At 44.7% G+C, this 25,965-nt stretch overlaps 1 protein-coding gene across 3 annotated transcripts in view; it reads left to right on the top strand.

Annotated features, from left to right (window-relative positions):
- Window positions 1–25,965, top strand: part of NCAM1 (neural cell adhesion molecule 1) — a 291,075-nt gene that overhangs the window by 198,649 nt on the left and 66,461 nt on the right. For all 3 annotated transcript variants that reach the window (XM_084803474.1, XM_084803473.1, XM_084803475.1), the window contains exons 2-8: window positions 4,877–4,951; window positions 5,745–5,957; window positions 7,329–7,472; window positions 8,043–8,180; window positions 9,852–9,969; window positions 10,223–10,392; window positions 11,514–11,656. In XM_084803474.1, coding sequence (XP_084659600.1) covers window positions 4,877–4,951; window positions 5,745–5,957; window positions 7,329–7,472; window positions 8,043–8,180; window positions 9,852–9,969; window positions 10,223–10,392; window positions 11,514–11,656 — 1,001 coding nt within the window. The remainder of the gene's footprint in view (window positions 1–4,876; window positions 4,952–5,744; window positions 5,958–7,328; window positions 7,473–8,042; window positions 8,181–9,851; window positions 9,970–10,222; window positions 10,393–11,513; window positions 11,657–25,965) is intronic.

Raw genomic sequence — 25,965 nt, 5'->3', positions numbered from 1 at the left:
CAAATTAAGCATTTGCAGCAGGAGAGAATTGAAAAATGCTTTTGCTATGCTGGACTGAACAGTTGTTCTATTAAGGTGATTGTTTTCCCTCCAGCTAATGGCTGCAATTTAGAAATTGCACACATTAGGTCAAACCTCTTGAAATCCTTCTTTGACCTGGACTTGTTAGACCAGGAAGCTCCAGCGAGCTTGTCTGTGGAAGGGAGCCAGGATCCAATTATGTCTTCCCTAATGGCTCATTACTTATCACGAAAGACCACAACGCTTACAGATTCCAGAGTCTGGGAGAGAGAGAGTGTGTTGTTGGGGATGAGGAGACATTTATAGTATGGAACAAAAAGATTCCCAGCTGGCGAGATGCAGAGGGAGAAGGTGTGCTTCATCATATTCTGGTATTATAGCACATACATTTGAGACATAATTCAACTGTAACTGAAGTGCAACTGAAGTCTCGTTTACAGGCAACCTTAAGTTTGAATTTGCACTCAGGAGTGATCTGAGGGTAGAGATGGGTGAGAAATTTGTTGGGTTTTCATTCTAATGTGAGATTAGAATCATAGAATAGTAGGTTTGGAAGGGGCCTTATAAGACCATCGAGTCCAACCCCCTGCTCAATGCAGGAAGCTAAGTCAGAGCATCCCTGACAGATGGCTGTCCAGCCTCATCTTGAATGCCTCCAGTATGGGAGAGCTCACCATCTCCCTAGGTAACTGGTTCCATTGTCATATTGCTCTAACAGTCAGGAAGTTTTCCTGCTGTTCAGCCAGAATCTGGCTTCCTGTCACTTGAGCCCATTATTCTGTGTCCTGCACTCTGGGATGATCGAGAAGAGATCCTGGCCTTCCTCTCTGTGACAACCTTTCAAGTCCTTGAACAGCACTATCATATCTCCCCTCAGTCTTCTCTTCTCAAGGCAGAAGGATCAAATCCTCCCTCCCTGCCACACACACAAACTTTCCTTTCTTTCTTTTTTATTGAATGACTCATCTGAGCAAAGGGCTTGATGTGCCTGATCTTGTCTGATCTCGGAAGCTAAGCAGGGTAAGCTCTGGTTAGTACTTGGATGGGAGACTGCCTGGGAATCAGGCTTCCTGCACTGAGCAAGGGGTTGGACCCAGTGTTCCCGTAGGCCTCCTCCAACCCCACGACTCTATGATTGTGTATGGCTATGTTTTAAATATGTTCTTCCTTTTTTCTTTTCTTTTTTGTGACTCCCCCTTTCTTTTGTTGTTGTTGTCCTTGTTATATTTGCAAATACAAAATATTTCCAAAATAAATATAATATATAAAAGATGAGTGAAGAAATTCAACGACAAGCCCCCACTCCTATGTAGATCATAGAATCATAGACTAGTAGGGTTGGAAGGGGCCCACAAGGCCATCGAGTCCAATCCCCTGCTCAATGCAGGAATCCAAGTCAGAGCATCCCTGACAGATGGGTGTCCAGCCTTGTCTTGAAAGCCTCCAGTGTGGGAGAGCCCACCACCTCCCTAGGGAATTGGCTCCATTGTCATATTGTTCTAACAGTCAGGAAGTGTTTCCTGATGTTCAGCCGGAATCTGGCTTCCTGTCACTTGAGCCCATGATTCCGTGTCCTGCACTCTGGGATGATGGAGAAGAGATCCTGGCCTTCTTCTCTGTGACAACCTTTCAAGTACTTGAAGAGTGCTATCCTGTCTCCCCTCAGTCTTCTCTTCTCAAGGCTAAACATGCCCAGTTCTTTCAGTCTCTCTTCATAGGGCTTTGTTTCCAGTCCCCTGATCATCTTTGTTGCCCTCCTCTGAACCCTCTCCAGTTTGTCTGCATCCTTCTTAAAGTATGGTGCCCATAACTGGACACAGTACTCCAGGTGAGGCCTAACCAGTGCTGAGTAGAGGGGAACTAGTACTTCCCGGGATTTGGAAGCTATGCTTCTATTAATGCAGCCCAAAAGAGCATTGGCCTTTTTTGCAGCCGCATCACATTGTTGGCTCATATTCAGCTTGTGATAGACAACAATTCCAAGATCCTTCTTCCTTGTAGTGTTGTTGAGCCACGTATCCCCCATCTTGTAACTGTGCATTTGGTTTCTTTTTCCTAGGTGCAGAACTTGGCATTTATCCCTATTAAATGTCGTTCTGTTGTTTTCTGCCCAGTGCTCCAGTCTATCCAGATCACTTTGAATTTTGTTTCTGTCTTCCAAAGTATTAGCTATCCCACCCAATTTTGTGTCATCTGCAGATTTGATCAGCATTCCCTGCACCTCCTCCTCCAAGTCATTAATAAAAATGTTGAAGAGTACTGGGTCCAGGACTGAGCCCTGCGGTTCCCCACTCGTTACCTCTCCGCAGTTTGAGAAGGTCCCACTGATAAGCACTCTTGGAGTCCGATTCTGTAGCCAACTGTGGATCCACCGGATCGTTGTTTCATCTAGCCCACTTTGAGCTAGTTTGCTCATCAGGATATCATGGGGCACTTTGTCGAAAGCTTTGCTGAAGTCGAGGTATATGATGTCTACAGCATTCCCACGGTCCACAAGGGAGGTTACTTGATCAAAAAATGAGATCAGATTCGTCTGGCAGGACTTGTTCTTGACAAATCCATGTTGGCTTTGAGTAATCACTGCATTGTTTTCAAGGTGCTTCCAGATGGATTGCTTTATCATCTGCTCCAGAATTTTCCCAGGGATTGATGTCAGACTGGTCTGTAGTTCCCAGGTTCCTCCTTTTTGCCCTTTTTGAAGATAGGAACGACATTAGCCTTCCTCCAGTCATCTGGCACTTCCCCCATCCTCCATGATTTCTCCAAAAGAATAGACAGTGGTTCTGGGAGTTCTTTTGCCAGTTCCTTTGTTACTCTAGGATGCAGTTCATCTGGCCCTGGAGATTTGAACTCATTCAAAGTAATTTTTGATTCAAAGTAATTGAGTAATTTGAACTGAGTAATTTAACTCAAAGTAAGATTATCTAATTCAGTCTTCCAGAACCATATATATATATATATATATATATATATAAAACCAGAACTCCCAGAACCATATATGGACCTGAATGCAATTTGTGGTTGAATCTGCATTTGCAATGTGTTCCGCAAAACAAACAAAAAATGTGTTTGAAACGGCGCATGTTTGAAAAATATGTGCATTCCTAAAATGCACACAAAAATGCTTTGTCGGTGGGGGCATGCTTTGAAAAGGTCCCTGGTTCAAGTCTCTGAGATCTCAAGTTGAAGGATCTTTTGTAGCAACTAGTGGGATTGCCTGAGACCCCAGAATACTGCCACCAATAAGAGCAGACAGTAGGTTTGGGCCTTGGTCTGATAAGGCAGATACCAGCATTCAATTTTTCCCAATTTGAAAGCATGTCGATGTCCATCAGTGGCATCCATTCACCAAGCAGTTGCATGGAACTGTTAATATCAGAAGTGGCAGTTCAACAGAGTAACAAAGAGATGTGTCAATGGAATCCTCTTCAACAGGCTTCTCCTTGTAGATATGATCTGTTGTCTCAGGATAACCATTTCTGGATCTGAATTGAGCTTCAGCATTGAGACTCACAGCCGTTGATGCTCTATTAAAATGGTTCCTTCTAGCTCTAGAAACCTGGGCTCTTGTGTCCCATAGAGATGGACACTGTGTGATGTACAAGAGAGGATTCCAGGAAGATAAATGGCAGAAAAATGCCAAGACTCTTTGGTCCTGGGCTATTTAGGTCTCGCCGCACAGAATCTAATAAACCTTTCACATTGTGTTATTACATTTGGTCCTGCCATTCTGTCTGGGAATGAATAATGTTAAAGTAATATGGATGAGCAAAATTAGATTACACAGAAATAAAGCAGAGTAAAGGGCAGACAGCACATTATTAGGAGTGGAAAGGAGAGACAGTCACCTCCAGTGAAGGCACAAGAGCGGAAAAGGACTTCCAAAGGGGAGAGAGGGAGAGAGGAGTTTGAAAGCCAGTTGCTTCTGGATTAATTTAAAGGACTAGATGGGGAGGAAAGGGTTTGCCTTCCCATGTCATTTTTCTTGACTATCCCTAAATATGAAATTAAGTGAGGAAATGTAGGGCCTAATTCACAAATGTTGTGTGCTGTGTTGGCATGACTCCCCAGTCTTTCTCTGGCACACACAAACCTACATAGCCAACAACTGGTGTTCCAGCATAGGGAGCCAACAAGCCCCATGTAAGTATGATAGCCAGATGGCATGGAACTGTTGCCACTCTGCCCAACCAGGACATGCTTGCTGTGTCTAGCGGTGAAATCTCTCCAGAAACAGAGAAAGACCTGGTTTGATGAAAATGATTCAAAGGAAGGAGGGCAACTATTGTTGACTGTAATCTCTAGGGTGTGTAGTCAGGAGTATCTCTGAGTACATGTGGCGTGTTTTCCCCTCCAAACCTGAGCAACCAAGTTGCACCCTTATTGAGCTTGGATTAGAAAGAAAGCATCAGAGAGTCTTGGGAGCCTTAAAGAACACTTACTTAGATTGTGAGCCCATTTGGGGCGCTGATTGCTGATAATATTGTCATAAGCTACCATAAGCTACCCCAGGCTCATGGCACTGAGAGGGACATAACTAATCTTACAAAGTAATTTCGTGCCTGCAGAAGCGCAGCACAGAAAACACTTGCAAGATGCAGTACAGGCTTGCTGATGATTTGGGGTAAATCCATACGAATGTTCCTAACACACCCCTCCTCAAAGCTTTCACCATGGTGCATTGTTAACATGACCCAAGTCCTAAAGTTTTACCTAATGTGAAAGTCTTGCACAAACCCAAAGGATAGTTTTGCAAGACTCTTGCAATCTCTACTAGATGATGCCTTTTGTCCTTTGCTAAGCATCATGAACACATTATTCTAGCAACTCTTCTCTCCGATTTTTTTTCTTGCAGTCTCTCTCCAGGTGAACATTGCTCCAAATAAGGTGGAGGTGCCTGTTGGAGAGTCCAAATTCTTCTTGTGTCAAGGTGAGTAACACTTTCCCACCTTGATCATTCCAGTCTGTTTGGTGTGGAACGTTCTTAGTTAGCTCCCACATTGAGTGAAGAAAGGCAGAATCTCTTCTTGCATTGTTATGCCCCAGAGGTACCACCGTTCAGTTCCCAACATGAACAATTTGTTATATTTCATAGTTTAAGCAGGAACCAGTTGCCCAGAGCCAAGATATTGGTAGCATAGCTGTGTAGAGGCAACTTTTGAAGGGTGAGCAAGAAACCTGTTCCACTTCCTCTAAGCATAGTTGGAACTAAAACTCTCTAGAGATGAGCCATGTGGCTGATGAGGAGAAAAATAACACAGCCGAGTAAAAGCAGCTTTTAAATTGGTGTGACTGTTATGGCATCTTTCCAAGGAATCCCAGGATTTGAGGTTTTCTACAGAAAACATAAATTTCTTAAGGTCACTCCTAAACCTTTTTCAGAAGTATAGTTCCCAATATTCCTTGTTGTGAAAAACATAACAGTTTAGGGACGGGGGGCGGTTGTAGTATATTTGGTAACTCATGGTATGCATCAGCTCTCTGACTGCATTGTGTCCCTGTGCTCAGTGATCTGCTTTGAGCACACTATGCACTCCAACCTTCACTTGGGACATTTTGCCATGATGTGCAACAGAATGTCATAATATGTGCAGTGGGACCTGCAAGCAGCGATTCCAAAGGGCCTCTCCACACCAACCCCTGTTCTAGATTGTTTGAATGGGTCCTGGGCAAGAGGGAATACCATCACTTTATGCCTCGATACCTTACCACTTTGATTCTAGTGACTGGCGATGCCAAATCCAAAGACATCTTCTGGTTTGCCCCCAATGGTGAGAAGCTGACAACAAACCAGCAACACATCTCAGTGGTGCGGGCAGAGGATTCATCCACTCTCACCATCTACAATGTCAACATAGATGATGCCGGCATCTACAAGTGCGTTGTTTCCAGTGATGAAGGGGATAAGGAGGCCACCCTCAACGTGAAGATCTTCCGTAAGTTGCCAGACCCGGTTCCCTTTGGAGGTGTTCGGCTGGGGAGGGGCTGTTTTACAAAGTCAGAGAGGAGCTGCTTGCTTTCTCTCTCTTCTACTCATTGGGAAGCCATGAGAGAGGGAATGCTGATTCTGGGGTGGGTATGCCAAATTCTGCCCCTTCCAACAGAGATACCTCCTGAAATTGGTGTTTTGGTCAGGAACCCTAATACTCTTTCCCATGTGTATATCCAACTTCTGCTGTTTTTTATTATTGTTAATGGGTTTCAGCCCTTTGGGTTTTGAGTAATTTGAATTGCCATGGCTTTAGAGTGTGGTTGAGATTAAGAATGTACGAGAATTTTGTTTCTGTTCGCAGATCATGTGACCATGCCCCGTTTGCAACCCCAAATGTGAGCAGGAATGTAATTCTTGGGAAATTTTTGCAATTTCCCAAAGTTGGGTTCGCATTCGAAAATGTGCAGTTGTGCAAATGCCCACTTCCAAAAATGTGCATTTGTGCAAATGCCCATTTCCACAAATAAGCGTATGTGCACTTGCACAAATGTATACTTGCACAAATTCCCCCCAAATCCACATTTTCATGCTTTAGTCTATGGGGCAAAATGTACATTTTAGTTTGGGGCAAAATGTGCATTTTAAAAAACATGTATTATTTTCAATTGGAAAAAAAATGTACACTTTTAAAATTCACATTTTTCCTGACCAAAAGAAAAGACGCATTCGGGATACAAACGAGCCAAAATAAGCTTCGAGGAAGAATTCGGAGTACTTCAACGAACTTGAACATTGCATATTTGCCCATCCCTAGTTGAGATTGAGCATTTGACTCACTCTGTCTTTGCACAGGGCATCTGAGAAGGTCAGAAGCAGCATGACAGAACCCTTGGTTTGCCCTACCTCTTGTAGGCTAAGGAGGGCAACCACTGTGGCCAGTTGCTGCTCTTGTCTTCTTAGCTCTTCTTGTGTTGTAACTATGTTACACTCTTATCTTGTTTTATTGCTGTTTGGTTAAGTATTACAGTTTTATCTTCTTGCTAGCTACCTTGTGGATAAAGTCAGGATATAAATATTTTTAGTCCATCATTCAAAATCCACTGCTCGCTGCAGTGTGATCGTCAGAGTTGGCTGTATATTGGGAAGGATGCAAGTGATGGGATTTTGTTTCCCCTGGCAGTGTACGGCTTGGGGCTTGCTAGAGCTATTTAAGTGCCATCTGATTTCTGTTCGGGGCATGATGGGTTACATCAACTGATATATGCAGGGGTCCTCCCTAATCTGCTTAGTACGTGCCACACTGACTGTTTTGTATAGGAAGCCTGACAGGTCTTGTGATGAACTCTCCTCTTCTTTCCCTGCATCTCCTTTCCAGAGAAGCTGACATTCAAGAATGCCCCCAGCCCTCAGGAGTTCAAAGAAGGGGAGGATGCAGTCATTGTGTGTGATGTGGTCTCCTCACTGCCTCCAACCATCATGTGGAAGCACATGGGCAGGGACGTTGTCCTTAAAAAAGATGGTGAGGTGGTGGTGGTGGTGGTGGTGGTGGAGGAGGAGGAGTGGGGAGAACTGTGGACACCTTTATTGCAGTGCCAGTGCCTAGATCTGGAATCAGGCTGTGAAATGTGAGTGGAGCTCCAGGCATAAGGGACAACAAGAAGAACAGGCAGCTGTAGGATGAGACTGGACTGTAGTGCCGAAGCTGCCAGACATGCCCATATACGGGTGAGGCTTAGTACGTGTGCACAAGAGTTAGAAAACCGAGAGAGCCCTGTGACCGGTTTTGTGGTGCACTTGTGCTGCACCTGTTAAACCTTCACGCTGCAACAGCCGGGACTTCCTGACCTCATTAACTATATAGCTGGTTTGATTGGGCCCCACTTCTTCCAGGATCTGCTGAATTTTATAGAACCTATTTTCATTTGGGCGATGGGTGAGTGGGGGAGAGTCGGGGGGAGAGAGGGAGAGAGAGAGAGAGAGAAGTGCTATTCAGTTAAGCTTGTTGTCTGAGGGGAAGAAATACAGGCTGGCTCTGCAAAGGGATGTGTGTGACTGACAGTCATTCTGTCCTCTGCCCTGTTTCTTCCAGTGCGGTTTGTTGTACTGTCCAACAACTACTTACAGATCAGAGGGATAAAGAAAACAGATGAGGGGATGTACCGCTGTGAAGGGAGGATCTTGGCCCGTGGAGAGGTTGACTTCAGAGACATCCGAGTCATCGTCAACGGTGAGTTAAGAACATCAGAAACTGCCTCAGGCTGAGTCGAATATTTCACCATCTAGGCCAATATTAGCTGCTCTGGTGGGCAGTAGCTCTTCAGGGCTTCAGACCAGACCCTTTCCTTGCCCTGCCTGGACATAGTGAATAGAACCACTGAGCTGCAGCTGACCTACACGGCAGCTGCCTTACACTGAGTCCGACCACTGGTCCATCTAGCCCAGTTTCTTGATGCCCCTGTGAACTCCATCCCACCAGAGATCATGACCCTACTTTTATCTGTACGATTGCTTGCCTCTGAATGAAAGAGGAAGAGTCTTGTATGCATTTGCTAGAAGATTTTGACGCTGCAGCAGTGCAACTTGTATCAGTCCAGGGTTTACAGCCAGCTTCTTTCTGTTGGAATACTGTAGAGATTAATAGCTTTGATGTTAACTGGCTAGTGACCATCTCTCTCCACTAACTTTAAAGTAGTTCTTGGATGCAAAACTCATCTGGCAGAGTTGAATCAAGAGGAGGGCAAAGGAAGAGAGAAATGAGAAAAGCCATGAGGTTTCAATGTCTTCAGCTTCTGATTCACCCCGAGTTGTGAACAAATCAGAAGATGAAGTGAGTTTAGTGGTTGGTATCCCAAGATAACAGATACCGGGGAGCTCAGAAGGGAATGCGGTGAGCTGTTACGCATTGTGTGAGTTGTCCCTGGGGACTTGCTGGGTTTTGTGTTACTCTGCGAAAGAAACATGAAGACTCATGAAATTGATTTGTTGTTGCAAGATGTTGACAGGCAATTATTGTGTGAGGAGCAGATTCTGCTGCTGCTCTGCCTCCCCGCCAAGCATCACTGCTATTGTTGTGTGGTCAGGAGAGGACTGGGGGTGAGGGCAAGTCTGTGGCCAGTACCACAGGAAACTCAAGCAGCTTTGTGTGACTCCTGCTTCTGTGAGATGCCCACACTGATTCACATCATGTATATCAGAACACTGAGCCTTTCAAGCCCTTAATGCCCCCCACCTGCAGTCACACAGATGCACACAGTTTCCTTTTGAGGACCGACCCTCAGGAGCAGAGGCTGGGTGCTTGGCTTCTCTTGCAAAAATGGCACTTGATGGACCATGAAAGCGCACCTTTATGGCTGCGGCAGCTGGCACAAGCATGAGCAATGGCCAGTTTAATTCAGATTAAACATCTAATGTTTTTAGGGAGCGTAATTTGAATTGTAAAAAATTTGTTTCTAGCTTGACACATTGCATTAAGCATACTGAGCAACGTTTGAAGTGAACCAAAGCTGTTTGGCTGTCCTTGAGCTGCCAAAAGATAAAGGCCCAATGTCTTTGTAAGAACTAAATAAACAATACCAATAGATCATCTTTTGGACACATTTCTGGATGTTTGCATCTGTGTTTATTTGCATAAATGGAGTGTTGCCTTATTGCAGAATTCTGGCCAACTTGGAGTTCAGGCGGAGGGAAGGGCACTAGTCAGAATATTGCAGTAAGGCTTCTAGTATTTATACAGATGAAGTGAATACAAATTAAGAAGAAGTGTGTCTTCTTGCAGGGAAGAATCTGCAAGAACACAAGTCTTCCCTGGGGTTCCATGCTGCAGTGGTCTTGTCCTCTCTACTTACTCCTTCTCTCCTGCCCACTGAAAGCAAGCCTATTTTTCATTTTTTTCTTTCAGTGCCTCCCACTGTTCGCTCCAGGCAGGGCACTGTGAACGCCACAGCAAACCTCAGCCAGTCAGTCAAATTGATCTGCGATGCCGACGGCTTTCCTGAGCCAACCATCAGCTGGACCAAGTAAGATCCATGATGCGGGAGCTCGCATTCATTCTCAGAGCACTAGGGGTCCTAGCCGAGACAGCCTCTGAACCGTGGCATGCCAGGGTGCCCTTGAGGGATGTAGCACCATTGCATGCTTTGACCCAAGTGAACATCCTCTCACAACAAGGGTTGAGTAACAGACTGCGCTTCCCCTTCATAGCCTCCGATAGCAGTAGCTTTATGTTCAGGAGCCAGCCCACTCAATAAACACTAGTTTTGTGCTCTTCAGGGATGGGGAGCCCATAGAAAGAGAGGAGGATGAGGAAAAGTATGGCTTCAGTTACGACGGCTCAGAGCTGACAATCCGCAAGGTGGAGAAGAACGATGAAGCAGAGTATGTCTGCATTGCTGAGAATAAAGCTGGTGAGCATGATGCCACCATACACCTCAAAGTCTTTGGTAAGTTGGGGTTTTGTAGTTTTTGCCCCCTCCCTAACTCAAAGTCACATAGCGAACAGTTGGGATGTCCTCAGCCTGACTTCCCAGCACCTTGGCATGTCAGCTTTAGTGTATTTTTTAAAAAAAATGTTTCTAGTTCTTACGGATACAGAGATAGGCCTAGTGAATTCTTACGTGCTGCCTAGCACGATGCTGCTTTCCGCAACATGCGGGAGCAAAAATTATGTAAAATGAGCCTGTAATTGCAAATTCGCTTTAGATGTTATGGGTTTACATTGTACTTACTTTAATATGAGTAAAATATTGAAGTAAAAACAAGCAAACAAAAAATGTTCTACATTGGCATGCACCCACAATGTTAAGCAGTAATTGAAGGGCATAATTCATGCAAAGTTAAATTTAACATCCAAAATAATAACAGAATTGTTGTCGTTTTGGATTTTAAATTGTATTGTAAACCACCCTGGGATAAAGGTTTATGAAGGCTTGTGTACAAATGTCTTATCATTGCTAGATAACTAGATAGAGTTATGCACTTTTAAGTCTCAACAAAGTTCAGCAGTTTTGGGTGCAATCCTATGCATGTTTAGACAGGAAAAAGTCCTACAACTCCCAGCATAGCTGGCTGGGGAACGCTGGGAGTTGTAGGACTTTTTTCTTTCTAAACATGCATAGGATTGTGACCTTAAGCTCTTGTGGATTTCAGTGGAAGATTTAGAATGCAATCCCATGGATGTCTACTCAGAAGTGGACACATTGATCTTACTCACATGTGGGCATAGGACTGCAGCCTAAATATACCTGGCTCGGGTCCTTAGTTTACTATTTAACTGTTGTTGTTGTTGTTGTTACAATAATAAATTATGTCTTTACAGTTGTGTAATATATACAGATCGCAAAACCTTGATCTGATTTTTCTTAAGTCCTACAACTAGTACTAGTCAGGCTCTGTGGGCTCCAGTAAGCTCAAGCTCCTTTGAAATTAATGGGAATAGAACTCATTTTGATGGGTCTTGCACAGGTCCAGCACAGCTTTAAGACCTTGGAGATTGGTGTCCGACGTTTTCAACAGCCAAATAAACCTGGGTGTGTATGTGTGTGTGTCTCTACCATTTCCTCAGCAAAACCCAAAATCACCTTTGTGGAGAACAAAACTGCTATGGAGCTGGAAGACCAGATCACCCTGACCTGTGAGGCCTCTGGAGACCCAATCCCCTCCATCACTTGGAGGACCTCTACCCGGAACATCAGCAATGAAGAGAAGGTATTGCCTCTCCTCGGGTCCATTCTTCACACACCAGGGCAATGAAAATAGGGGGAGTGGATGGGCCTAGAGTGGGCATGGAAGTGTGTGGCACTCCAGATATTGTTGTGTTGTTGTTGAGCCAGAATAGCCAGTGGTGAGGGATGATGGGAGTTACAGTCCAACAACATCTGGAGGGCCACATGTTCCCCATCCCTGGACCGGAGCCTCTTCTGTTACCTCTCCACAGGCCATGTAGCGTTGCACACTGAAACCACAGCTCCTTCGGGCGAGCCCAGGCACAGGTAGGAACATTTAGCGTTTAATATACAGCGTCCAAATTGCCTTGCATACTTTATCCCCATAATCCATGCAACAACTTTCCAAGGTGGGCTAAAATTAGCATACCCATGTTGCTGATGGAGGAGCCAAGGCTCAGGGAAGAGTGTCTTACCAAGACCACCAAGTGAGTTAGTGGCAAAGGTGAAAATTGCCCTGGAGGGTTCCCCAGCATACACTTTTGGCCACACTTCTACCGAGGCATGCTTCCATACAGCTTCTTAGTGGGATGAGCAGCTGGTGCCAACCGCTCTGGCTCCATTGAAATGGGTGGAGCTGCCACTGTAGCCTCTGCCCTCGGGTACGACGACTTAGATAGGAATATCTGGCATTGACACAGAGACTCTCTGTAAAATAGTGATAACCCATGTGGGAAGATGCGCATGGCCAGGGGTGAAGAACCTGGGGGTGGGGGTCCCAGTCTGGTCCTCTGGGGTTTCCCAGAAGGCCACGCTGCCTTTCCCCTGATCCCCTTTCCCCATTTGGTGGTTTCCTGGCTTTTGTGCAGTTTTTCCCCCATTCTAATGGTTGGAACACCTCTCCTAAGGCTCAGTTACTGGCAGTAAGAACCTTAAGCTAAAATATGCTGCTCCTTTTGGTATTTTTGGCCCTGCCCCATTTGCTCTCATCCCCACCCACCACTGGGATGCGGCGCCTGAGAGTTTCTCCAAAACGACATGTGGCCCTCAGGCTGAAAGAGGTTCAGCACCTCTGCTCCAAGCGCTCCAGCTGTGGCACAGAACGCACATCACAGGCAGCGTGGGGCTGTTTTCAGCAGCCTTCCCGTGGTGAGTGTAGTATGTATCCCGGCCTTTGAAGAGGTAGGAGCTGCTGTCTCATGAGAACAGGTGATGCACTAATTATAACAGCTTCAGATCATTTCATAGCCTGTTTTATCCCACTTCATCCCATGTTAAAATAACGTTTTAAAATGTCTGCCAGCCTACTAAAAAATACCTGTGTTAGTCATCAGTGGCCTCAAATGGGAAAACAGCTTGTTAAAGCTGAGCCATCAAGAAGGGACCAGGAGCCAAAAGGTCAGAGCTAGAGAACAAATCCAGAGCCAGGAAAGACTGTCGTTCTCAAGGCAAAGTCCCGGCCCAAACCGGAAGCTTTCAGAGCCCTTCCTGTTAATGAGAGCCAGCAGCCTGTCTGGGTGGGCAGAGTCCTTCTGGTTACCAGAAGGGGCAACTATATGGGCGGGCAACTCCAGTGGGTCAGGAGGCCACATTGCCCCTTCGGAACCCACTGTGGGCCAGACACACACACACACACACACACACACCCTGCAGTGGCCCTGCAGCTGGATTCCCAGACATTCTTCTGGGAAACAAGGCTGGAGGGAATTCTGCTGGGAATATGGTGGCAGCCATGGATCCAGTGGGGCCCCCAAAGCCCCTGTGGAGTCCACATCTGGCCCACAGGGCTGCCTGTTGCTCACCCCTGTATCTATTACTTGGAAACCCCTTACTGCCTAGGGAGATACACTGAGCTGGAAGCCTGATGGCTTACTATATAGAGGAACTGTGAGTTCCTGGTTGTAGCCCCAGCAGGCAGAAGAACTGCACGCTGACCGGGAGACGATCCTTACCACTCTCAACCAGGCTGGTGGTTATTTATTGACAGGCCCAAAATAATCAATTTTAGCACTGCCCAGCAGGCATGGTAGCTCCAGTAGCTTGCTAGATCTGTCAGATTTAGGGTGTGCATGTTTAATTCTCCCCTTTATGACTGCAGAAAATTCAAGGGATCCATGCTAGGGAAGGTGCCCCATCCTTTGGCTCAAAACAGTGTGACAGCTGTTAATGCTCTGGTTCCAGTGTGCATCGTCATTACAGCTGCAACTGCCAAAAGCAGTCGTTGCTCGTGAGGGATAGGGTGGGCAGGGGGGAGAGATGTGTAGGTAGCCTAAGAATGAATCCGTGGACCAAAATTAGCCTGTTAATTCTTTTTTCTCTTGATCTCCTGCACTTGTACTCTCACGCTGTACGTAACTCCAGGCACAAAAGCCTTGGCTGCCTTTGTGTTCACTCGTTAACTGTCGTGGGTCACATTTCGAAACCATTGTTGTTCTTAATGGCAAAAATAATTAGCAGTTTTGAAATAAAGATGATGTCACCAGCTTAGACGTGGCCATGAATTCTACAGGGCTGGCCTTTTGTCTCTTGCTATAATGGTCCCATGTGAAAAGCAGGTAAATGCAGAAATGCAAAGCATTGTTCTGAAATCAGTGCAGCTGCAAAATCAAGGAATGCTCATAGAATCATAGAATAATAGGGTTGGAAGGGGCATATAAGACCATCAAGTCCAACCCCCTGCTCAATGCAGGAATCTAACTCAAAGCATCCCTGACAGATGGCTGTCCAGCCTCATCTTGAATGACTCCAGTGTGGGAGGGCCCACCACCTCCCTAGGCAATTGGTTCCATTGTCCTATTGCTCTGACAGTCTGGAATCTTTCCTGATGTTCAGCCAGAATCTGTCTTCCTGTAACTTGAGCCCATTATTCCGTGTCCTCCCCTCTGGGATGATCGAGATGAGATCCTGGCCTTCCTCTCTGTGACAACCTTTCAAGTCCTTGAAGAGGCTATCCTATCTCCCCTCTCTCTTCTCAAGGTTAAACATGCCCAATTCTTTCAGTCTCTCTTCATAGGGCTTTGTTTCCAGTCCCCTGATCATCTTTGTTGCCCTCCTCTGAACCCTCTCCAGCTTGTCTGCATCCTTCTTAAAGTGTGGTGCCCAGAACTGGACACAGTACTCCAGATGAGGCCTAACCAGTGCTGAGTAGAGGGGAACTAGCACTTGCCGGGATTTGGAAGCTATGCTTCTATGAATGCAGCCCAAAATAGCATTTGCCTTTTTTTGCAGCCGCATCACATTGTTGGCTCATATTCAGCTTGTTCATATTCATTACAACAGCCTGTGATCTACAACAATTTATTAATCTTTGAGTTAAGAAAGGGCATTGTGTAGTTATGTGTTTGCCTTTCTTCACATAATCTTCATCGGTCTGCATATTTGTGAAATGTTTTTGTGGTGAATGGTACACCTTGTAGGAACTGGGTCCACTCCTTTGGAACCCAGAGAAAGCCTGATCTTTCAAAGGTCACCACGTCAGGGTCAAAACAGACATTACTTTAAATCTGTGTCTAACCCCTACTTCTTGTTTTCATTTTTACTCAGGAGTAGGTGCAGGGTAGGTGCATCTGAATGAGAAACCTAGCATGGGGGTGGGGTGCAGAATAAGGGGGCTTTTAAGTTCTGGATCGGGGTCCTGCACCTATTCTAGAGTAAAAATGAAAAAAAAAAAGAGATGTAGCTGCTAGACACAGATTTAAAGTAATGTCTGTTTTGACCCTTACACAGGACAAGAGTGATTGGATCCAGGAAGGCCCCAGATATTGTATAATTTTAAAATGAACCAAAGGATGCACATTTTGAAGAAGCCCTGGGGCAATGTGATACTGTGATTATCCCAGCACATTAGAACTTTGGCTCCACTTCGTAGCTGCTCCTCTTGGAAGATGCCCCCATGTGAGGAAAGCTACTCAGCCGTCTTGTGGCAATTGCAGTCAGCAGGTGGTGGATGGAGCTAAAGGTTATTTGTTTGGCATAGCACAATCAGTGCAAGGTGATTTTACTGCATTGTTTTCATACTGTGAATATTTGTTGCCTATGTGCTTCCACACAGTGGTTACCATGACATAGGAAAGGCAATGGGCAAGCTTCCCAATAGGTCAAGTGCTACCTGTGAATTCACCCAAAATATTGGTAGAAATGACGAGGTGAAATCAGTGGAGCCATAGCTCAGTGGTGGAGCATCTGCTTTGCACGCAGAAGACCCCAGGTTTGATCCCTGGCATCTCCAGTTAGGGGTGGGAAGGTTCTTTCTCTGTCTGAATCCCCAGAGAACTGCTGTCTCTAGTCCTTGTACACAGTAGGTAGCTAGATATGGACCAATGATCTGACTAAGACAAGGCAGCTCCATATGTTCAGAACTGCTGACTTTTTCCCCATGCAAATGTAGTGTGTGAATTCATCGTATAGTGGCCAAAGTGCAGCCAAAAGCTGGAAGGGTGGGGGGATTTTCCCTGAGGAATCCACCCTGCTATTAGAGGGCTCTTCAAGAAGCTCAGGGTAAAACTGCTAACTATTTTTGAAACACTCACCTCTACTGTTGGACAATCTATTCCAAGGAACTATGACCATGAATCCTCCTTTGGATAGTTTCTTAATGTAGACCGGGAGTTGGTGTGGGGGAGGCAAAAGATTGAGAACTGCTGCTTCTGCTATTTTTTTCTGATGTGTGGGCTGGAATGCTTCTTTGTCTGACAGGGTTTGTTGTGCTTTGTGTAATGCCCCAACCTTCTGGGTAATTTGCAGATGTTTATGGCGCGGCTTTATTGCTGTTAGTCCAAACCAGAAATCTGTGTTCCAGGGGCAGGTGATTAAAAATGCATTGAAGCAAAATGCCAGGGAAGGGCTTTCCAAACCATCACTATTGATAGCAGCTATCATTAATGGCTCTTAAAAAAAGGAAAAGGAGGAGTAGGGATTAGTTTAGCAGCACAGCTCAAATTGCAACATCTATTTTTCAGCTATGGGGCATCTCTGACTACCAGATGATGGAAATTTAACTGCAGGGATGCATTGTCACCTTCTTTCTTCCTTTAAATTTATATCTTGTTTTCTTACTAAAAATAGTGCTCAGTACAGCTAACAATAAAATACAGATAAAATAACAGTTATAATTAAACTCATCCAATAAAAACTCATCTAATAAAAACAGAAAGAAATAGAAGGAGAGGAAGGAAGGAAGGAAGGAAGGAAGGAAGGAAGGAGAGCACCCACCAGATTAAAACCTACTTCAATCAGTCTGGATGGATGGCACAAACCTACCTGAATAAAAATGTATTTGCCTACTGGCAGAAGGACAGCCTGGAAGCAGCCACCAGGAGGCCCTCTCTTGTATTCCAGCCAGATGCTTGTTAGCTGCTGAGCCAAGTTCAGGGTCTTGTTAATGGTATACAGCCTTGAACAACTTGGTTACCTGGTGGATTGCCTTCCCCAGCATAGCCCCATGCAATCATTTAGATCATTGGCCTTGCTGACTGTGTTGTGATCTGCAGATTGCCATCTGGCAGCAACCTGGTAGAAAGCCTTCTCTGTGGTGGTGCCCACCTTAGGAAATGCCCTCCTCCCTGGTCTTTGGGTGGCACCAACTGTGGTATGCTTTTGGTGCCAGTTGAAGACTTATCTCTTCACCCAGGCCTTCCTGGATTGATTCTGCTGTCCAGTTTGTTATTGTTCATTTTTAAACATTCTGTTTTATATTTTCGTTCCTGTATTGTGAACTGCCATGACAAATCTTTTTTAGCTATGATAAACCATATATAAATGGATTAAATACATACATACATACATAAAGTGTATGTGATAGCAGTGGGACAGAGAGAAGGGCCTCTCTCTCAAGGAACTTAAAACCCAGGCAGAATGCATTCTTATTTGGCTCATTTTCTTTTCTTTGCAATCTTTCTTCACCTGGCTCATGAATCTCCATGAGCCATCTCTCTAAACTCTATTGGACACAGGGTGTTGGGTTAGACAGATCATTTGGCCTGACCTCAGTGGCAGTTTAATTTTTATGAAACATTTTCTGACAGTAACTCCCCTCCTAGGTATCTGACCACTGTACCCATCATACTGTCACATTGTAGGATGTGTTTCCAGTTGCTTAATCCAATTAAACCTGGGTTTAAACCAGTTTCTCCTCAGTGGAACTAAACTTCACTGAATCCTAGTCAGGTTTATTGAGTTTTTCATCAGAACGTCTGATGTTTGTTGATTAGAAGCTATTGGTTAAGGGTTAGACCATGTCTCCTGAGAAGAGGCAAACTCTAGAGATGATTTTAAAAAACAAAACAAAAACCTAGGACTTCTTGTGGTTCCGTGGAGCACCATCCACCAGTATAGTTTCTGTGCAAACTCCATTTTGAAAGAATGGGATTTGCACAAGAACATGGGCACATCCATTTATTGTGTTAATGGAGAATCCAATTAAGGAAAGCCCAGGGTTGGGTGACACGCAAGCCACATACAGTGGCCTAGTCTTTTTTGTGTCCCACTCCCACTGTGGGACTCCCATTTTTAGCATTGGCTGTCTTTCTGCTGTTGCCACTCTTGGAGAATTGGTGGGGTTTGTGCTATGGGAGCATTCTCTGTCATTACGTTTCGACCCTCAAGCACCTCCCTAGTGCTATGCTGAGTGTTACTTTTAACAATCAGATGTCATATTAAACAGAGAATCCATAAACTCAGGGAGATATTTGTATGTAGTAGAGCTGAGCACCTTTTTCTTCCCCAGAAATCCTCCAGGCAACCTGAATACCCCCACCCTGCCCCCACACAAACATACACTTCACCTTTGCTCATGTTTTACAACTCAAGCTTGTCAAGGTTAGTTGTAAAACTATATATCATTTTTAAGCCTGGCAGTCAGTCACGTCATTCCTTTTGTGTCAAATTCTCCAGCTTTGATTGCCAGTGCCTCCTCTAAGATAAATAACGTGCACATGCTTTTGAATATGATATTCAAAAGCTTTGCTTATCTTTTCAATTTTGCCAGAAAAGCCTGGATTTTGTGAGTGTTATCTACTTAAAGCTTTAATAGCTTTAATTAAATTATCATCATCATTTAAATAGTGCTTTAAAACATTCAGAGTACTTCATTATAAATGCCTTGTAAGTTAGAATCAGTATTCTTCCTGTCTTGTAGTTGGGGCACATGGAGATTGAGAGAGAGTTCACTTGTTAATGCCATGCAGAGACTTCATTGAACCTACAGCTTCCTGATTCATTGCTTGTACTTAGCTGCTGCTTTTCATCAGCTCTTTTGCAGGATAATAAAATCCTTGTTCTTTCTCCCACTTACGGTTGGGAGGAAAATCTACCAGGGTTCAGCACAAGGCCCAAGGTAGTCCTTCCTTCATGGTTGCCACCGGTTCCAGATTGCTGCATCATGTGAATCGGAGCAATATGGAGGCTGGAGACTCCCTCGTCCAAGGTGACAGCTGATGAGACTTGGTTGTAATGCAGAGAGGGGTGGGCAGAAAGTAGCTCTGCAGATGCTTTGGACTTTAACTCCCAGCATCCCTGACCATTCTGTATGCTGGCAGGGGATTCTGGGAGTTGAAGTCCAAAGCATCTGAAGATCTTACCTTCTGTCTACACTGATACAGAGACACTCACCCAGATCTAATTGCATCCAGATCTGCATGTGGGTCTTTTGCCTGAGCAGCTGTTATGTTAAGATGAAGTGCCCAGAGAGCTTCAGCTATTGGGTGGTATAGAAAGGAAGGAAGGAAGGGAAGGGAAGGGAAGGGAGATGCAGATTGGGTCCCTCTGTTTTACTGAGCAGGGAAGAATCCAGGGGCACCCCTAGGAGTGCCCACACTATGAGCACTCTCTGAATCAGAGCAAAGGGCAGGGAGGAATTATTAAGCAACCTTAGTTGCAGCTTTTGTGCATACGTGTGGTATGTGAGACAACATTGGTAATTCTCACCACTGCAACTGGTGGCTCTGATCTCTGGGAATGCTTTGGGACGCAGCTCCCCATGGCTCATCGTCACCTCCTGAACATCCCATTCATGTGTTTGGTGTCCATTGGTCGTTGTGTCTGCTACTGCCATTCAAACTTCAGCAGTGCTTGCTACTCCCAAAGTCTTGCGCTGTCCTGGCCATGCTGATATGATTACCAGGTGATTTTCAATTCCTTTAGCTGCAGCAGATCAAGCTGGGAAAGTGAAGCACAAAATAGCCGTGGTTTCAGATGGCAGGGCAATCTACCCACAGGTTTAAATTGCATTCTGATGCTGCTGTTTTCATTGGACTTCAAATTGTACTGCTTTTTCTGATGTGAGCATTATTGCTTCGTAAACAGCATGCACCTTTAAAAAAGTCAAAAATAAAATATGCTTGTATGCATGCATGAAAAAAAACATTTTATAGGTGTGTGGCTTTCGTAGCTGGCCTGTGTTTGTGGACAGAGAGAGATGTGGAAATTTTTCTCTCCGTATCTGTGTTGCGAAGCTGCTGCAGAGGGGCGTCACTGGGATTGCTACTACCGGGAGCCATTTGTGGCAGAAATGGTGAGACAGAGTCCGATATGCAAGTTTAGTTGAGCAGAAGCGCCACGACTGCAAATGTTATTTAGCCTTCGATTGATCGGATTTGGTAATTTCTTTTACATGTTGATTCGAATGAATACCGGGGAATGGATGTCCCATCTCAATTCCCTTGCTCTTCATTCACGCCCCCTCACCCCCGCTCTTAAATTTGAGTCCATGCATGTGCACGGAATGAAGTGTGATGCATACAACATATTCAATGAAGGGGGGAGCAAAAACGGTTGTAAACATTTATTGCTCTTTTTTCTGTGTGTGTGTGTGTGTTTGTTGTGTTCTATCTATCTTTTCTCTCCAGGCTTCATGGACCCGGCCCGAGAAGCAAGAGGTATAAGATTAACAGACAAATAGCCACTCTTCTCTAGCTTTGTGTATATATTATATCTAAATATTTAAGTGTTGCAAATTAACACATTTCTTATAGCAATAGCTAAGCCAACTATATCTAGTATTAATAATATAACTGCACTGATGCTGATGATATGTATCTACCATAACTTAATAAGTTCAAACTGTCTCCTGGTAGCACTAGAAGCTGCTTTATGTCATAGTGCATCTTTGAATGAGCAAGTGTAGTGTATTAGGAATGGGCCAAACGTTGCTGAGGACATCCACCACACACACGCCTTGGGGCATTGGTGGAGTGGGCCTGTGATTGTTCATTGATGATGAGCAACATTCTTTGCTTGGATCCAGGAGGCCAAGAGCTCTTTGGCACAAATGCCCAGAGCAGACTTCCTAAAATAGGCAACTTCATCATTCATCTAAGCCGTCCATGGGCCAATGTAGGAAAATGTGGGTAAATTGGTAATTCCCTTTACCACAGAGTTTGTGTTCACGGCCCACCTAGCTCACTTGTTTGCTCATTTCTCTCCAGTTAGGTGCATTCTACTCTATTTTTAAATGTTTGCATCACATTTCATCTCAGGAGCAATGCAATTACCTCTTTCAAGAGCTGTTTGTTCTCCAGGAAATGGTCCCATGGACTGGATTTACAGATAGGCAATTGGCTGACCTGGCTATCGAGCTTAACAAAGAGGGATTGACTGTAGGCATCAGATGTCTATCAAGCTTGGTCTTGGTGACCATAATGGGGACTTTGGGGGCCATGGACTTTGTCACTCATTTTTGTACTTTGGGAAGGTTGTGGAGTGGGGAAGAGGTAAAAATCATAACTCCATTTTAGCAAAGAGGATTTTAGTTAACGGCTTCTATTAAACTGGGGTTCTTCTCAGAGTGAACGAAACCTGAATTGCATACATTGGATGTGAATGACTTTAATTTCGCAGTGGGATAGTGATACTTCTCATGTTTGTGCATGTCCGTGATGCATCCATATTTTGTAGCTCTCTTGTGGTGTTGAGGCTGCTCTTGGGGACAGTGTCTTGCCTTCTTAGTGTCAGAGATGTCTGATATTCTGCAGGCCCAGTATGCCTGTATATTCTCACTGAGAGGACTGACATCTTGGAACCTAATGAATTCCCAGATTTTGCAAGCAGGAGAGCACTATTTCATGATTATGACGGAGAGACTTCTTGAAAGGGGTCACTGATAACTGTGTGCTAGTCAGAATGACCAGGGCTATAGCAAAATATGTCTTAAAAGCACTGTATGAGCTGGTTTGCATCATGTCACAACTATGAAAACCTTCAGAATTCCGTTACTGGATAACAAACCATCCTATGTGTGGGCATAGGAGACTGATGGAGAATCTTTGGAAGATGATTGGCAGTGTATTTGGACTTCTTTTGCATCTTTATCAATCAACACTAATATAAGGGAAGCACAATACAAAGTTCTGAGTGGGAGGTACATTACTCCTACAAGGCTTCACCTAATACATCCAAATTACTGTCAATATTTTTGGAAGGGGTGTGGTCATATTGGCTCATACTTTATCTTTGGTGGGAATGTTCTACAGTGCAGGAATTTTGGAACATGGTTGCTGATTACTGTCAGGAATGTCTTCATATTAGACCATTGGTAGCTCCTAAAGCAATGCTGCTTCATTTTTTTAAACCCAGTATCCTGGATTCCTGCATAAAGACCTTCTTGGGCAATTGTATGCAGCTGCAAAGTTATGTATAGCTTGTGACTGGAAGTCTCCAAAGCAACCAACTAAAGAGCAGTGGATTAATACAATTTGGGAGACTATGCATATGTATAAACTTACTCAGCAAGTGCAGCGAGCAAGGCATCCTAATGTGAAGAATGATATTATGACACCATGGTTTCTATTCATTTCCTCTGCTGAGGCACTTCAAACTTTTGATAAAGTTCCAACAAAATACAGGTGCCTATATTTTTTTTCTGCATACTATTCACAAATACACAAAATGGCATACACCTGCACATATTCCTTTCATATGTTATGGAACTGGAATTTTTAGTTTCATTAGAAATTGAGCTCCTACGTAGATTTATAATTAGTGAATTCCCTTGGGGGGTTTTGGTGACTGTGATTTATTATTATGCAGGTTCTTTTTGTTGCCTTAATTTTGTTAATCTTGTTTCAAAATAAAATTCCATGGTAAAACAACAACAACTACCCATGTCTTGTTCTTGGGTGACAACGCTGGGTTGTCCCTCTCCCAAGAACCCACAATGAGTGGGTTCAGACATCATGCTGAATAACCCAGGGACAGCGTATCCCTGGATTGTTTAGCTCAGCAGGAGTGGGCGGGTGGGAGCCAAAACACTCACTTGCTTCTGCTTGTTCATGACTAACCAGGGTTTAAACAAACCATGGGTAGTCATGACAAACAAACTGGGTCTGATTCTCCAACCAGAGGACTGAAGGAGTGTTGTGCGAGAAACGGTGGGCTCCACTTACAATTTTTTTAGCTGTTGTTTATGAGTTCCATACTCTACCTTATGTGAGCAAAACAAACATCCTGCTGGAGATCTTAGTCCCTCCCCCTGTCTCTTCATATTTTCTTTATCCATGGCAAGAGTTTAAAGAAAAAGATCTTATTCTGATGGGAACCCAGCAGGATGACCTTTCCCCATCTCTAGGTCTTGTCTCTCACAGATGAGGAGGCAGGAGGGAGAAGGTAGACTGCACTCCAACCCCACAAGGGACCTGCCAGGATGGAGCCATTCTTTTAGCCTTGTCTTCTCATGCAGTGCAAAAAATAAGTGGGGTAAAGGGGGCTAAGGTCTTTGTACTGTGGACTGTTTCGGAACCTTCCACAATAAGGATGGGCAGAAAGTAGACCGTTGTCTACCACTGGACTACTGGCCTGTTACCTGATGGACCACCTCATGCCTACTGGTTGCTGGGATTCAATGCCTGACTAAGTGGGGAACTTGGCCTGATGAGAAGCCCTTCTTACATTCTTAAGCAAGAGTGCATTACTTAGGATTATTGATAGCAAGTTACTACAGGCCAAACTAGATGTGATGCTGGAGGTCCACAAGGGCCTCTCCAACATCTTTCACATTTCACCAGAAGTCATGGGGGGAGCCTGATTTGGATTGGGGCCGAGTTTAATCATTTCCCAGATCTAAATGCTGCCTCCTCTAGAGCTGCTGTTAGCGACAGAGGGGAAAATATTTAGGCACTTTGCAAATGTCTGTTTGTTTTCTCCTCCATAGTTAACAGGAGCTCCAGGGGAAAGGGATGATTTCAATTAAACTCCTTTTCCATGCACTGTGGGCCTTTTAGACAGAGAAAGAAAAGATATCAGAGATGCATTCACACATCTCTGTCATCATGTCTAAGTTGTCTTTAATTCGTCTTTTCTTGAAAAGATTCTAGAAAGATTCTCTTGAGCTGGTAAACATCCACTGTGTTTGGGGGACTGTCGGTTGTAGCCTTGTAAACTCCTTTGCTCCCTCCTACCTAGCATGATTGTCTATCTATTTTCATATAGACTTCATAGAGAGTCATAGAGTTGGAAGGGGCCTACAAGACCATCGAGTCCAACCCCTTGCTCAATGCAGGAAGCCTGATTCCCAGGTGGTCTCCCATCCAAGTACTAACCAGGGCTGACCCTGCTTAGCTTCCGAGATCAGACAAGATCAGGCACATCCTATCTATCTATCTATCTATCTATCTATCTATCTTCTGTCTGTCTATCTATCTATCTATCTATCTATCATCTATCTATCATCTATCTGCTATTATCCAATATTTATCTGTTTGTCAAAGGAATAGAAGAAAGGGAAATAAGTTTCAGGAGGAGGCAATGCACGAAATATACATTGCCCACACACACACACACACACACAAAGCCCAAGACCGGATGTTTCATTTGCATTTCTGATGTTTTGACCCCATCCAAAAGGAGGGGAGGCAGTGTAAGGAAAGGAAAGGAAATGGTGGGTAGCTGGAACCCATGATTATGCATAACCTTTTGGCCAAATGTGCATATGTGGAAGCCATGGCTAATTGTAGCTTTCCTGCACATGCATGGAAGCAAACCCATGCATATTTCCTATATGGAAGGGATAATGCATGTAAAGAATTGTCCCATGTGAACTGACTCTTAGATCTGTCCCTACTGGTCACTGGTAATGAATTTTTATTCAAGGTGGTTCCTTCATATGATACCCTTAGCAGTTTGGGCTGATTTTCGTGGGGTGTAAGTTATCCATAGCTGCAAGGCCCCCATCTTGGTGTGTATATGCATGTGTACCCAAGAAAGACATCCTGAGTCACCTTCCTTGTGCATCCATTGCCAAGGCAACGGATGATAAAACTGGGCATCCAGTTGAATGTGCCTTCCCTTTGTAGCGGGTGCAAGCCTCTTCAGGCCACAAGTACTGCTTTTGATGTGCATATTATGGAATGCTGATGCAGCTGCAGATGAAAAGGGGATTCTCAGCCTCTTAATGCCTTTCCACCCTGAATGGGGTAAATGTATAAACCCACTGCCCTTATTTTGGAGGGTTGCATTTTTATTGATAACCTATTTTCCAGTAGATGTTGCTTTTGTATTTCTTTGCTGGAAATGTATTGCTTTTTTTTTTTTAATATCAGCCTACAATTTTTATCATTGGTGTCTGTGTGTGTTCTTTTCCCTCCTATTTTCTTCAAGTGTGTCAGTGGCCATTAGCTATTTAAATGGATCCTCCATGGTCAGAGGCAGGCTACCTTTGAGAACCAGTTGCTAAGGAAACGCAGCCTCCCCGGTTATCTTCATGCCCTGTCTGTGGGCTTCCCAGAGGCATCTAGCTGGCTGGTGTGAGAAATAGGATTTTGGACTTGACAGTCTTCGGTCTGATCCAGCAAGGAGCTCCGTATGAGTGGCTTTGGCATAACTAGCATGTGTGTGTGTGGGGGGGGATTTTTGGAGTTTCCAGACCTGTTGGTTGCAGCTGCAATTAATCCAGGCCCAGTTGGAGCCTACAGGGTAATGTGGAAGCACAGAGACCGGCCCAACTGCTCTCTAGTGTGGGACCCCATTGAACCCCTCATTGCTCATACGCATGATCATGCCAGGGCTGAGACAAAGTATCATGAGGTTTAGGGGGTGTGAAACCCTCTCAGCAACAAAAAAAACAGTTTATTGGGTTGTGGGGGGTTGTGCAACTACAGTGATTGCGGCCATTTTGCCAGGAGATTGGGAGAGCCATCCAGTTGCCTAGGCAACACGGGCACAGTTCCCTGCCCTTCCTGTGCTCTACTGCAGCCCAGTGCTGGAAAGGCAAAATGGCGGTGACCATCATGGCTGTGAACGACCACAGATGAAATAAATTTGAATGTAAATTGGATGAGGAGGGTAGATAGAAAGCACAATGGGTTGATTCTTTGCATCTCTCTACCACTTACGAAAGGGCGGGGAGGGAGTTCAAGTCTGCGT

This window comes from Heloderma suspectum, chromosome 6 (genome assembly GCF_057233095.1).
Source record: "Heloderma suspectum isolate Gila_16-S chromosome 6, 16-S_ref, whole genome shotgun sequence".
In the NCBI taxonomy this organism is placed as follows: Eukaryota; Metazoa; Chordata; class Lepidosauria; order Squamata; family Helodermatidae; genus Heloderma; species Heloderma suspectum.
This window is presented reverse-complemented; position numbering and strand designations above follow the sequence as displayed.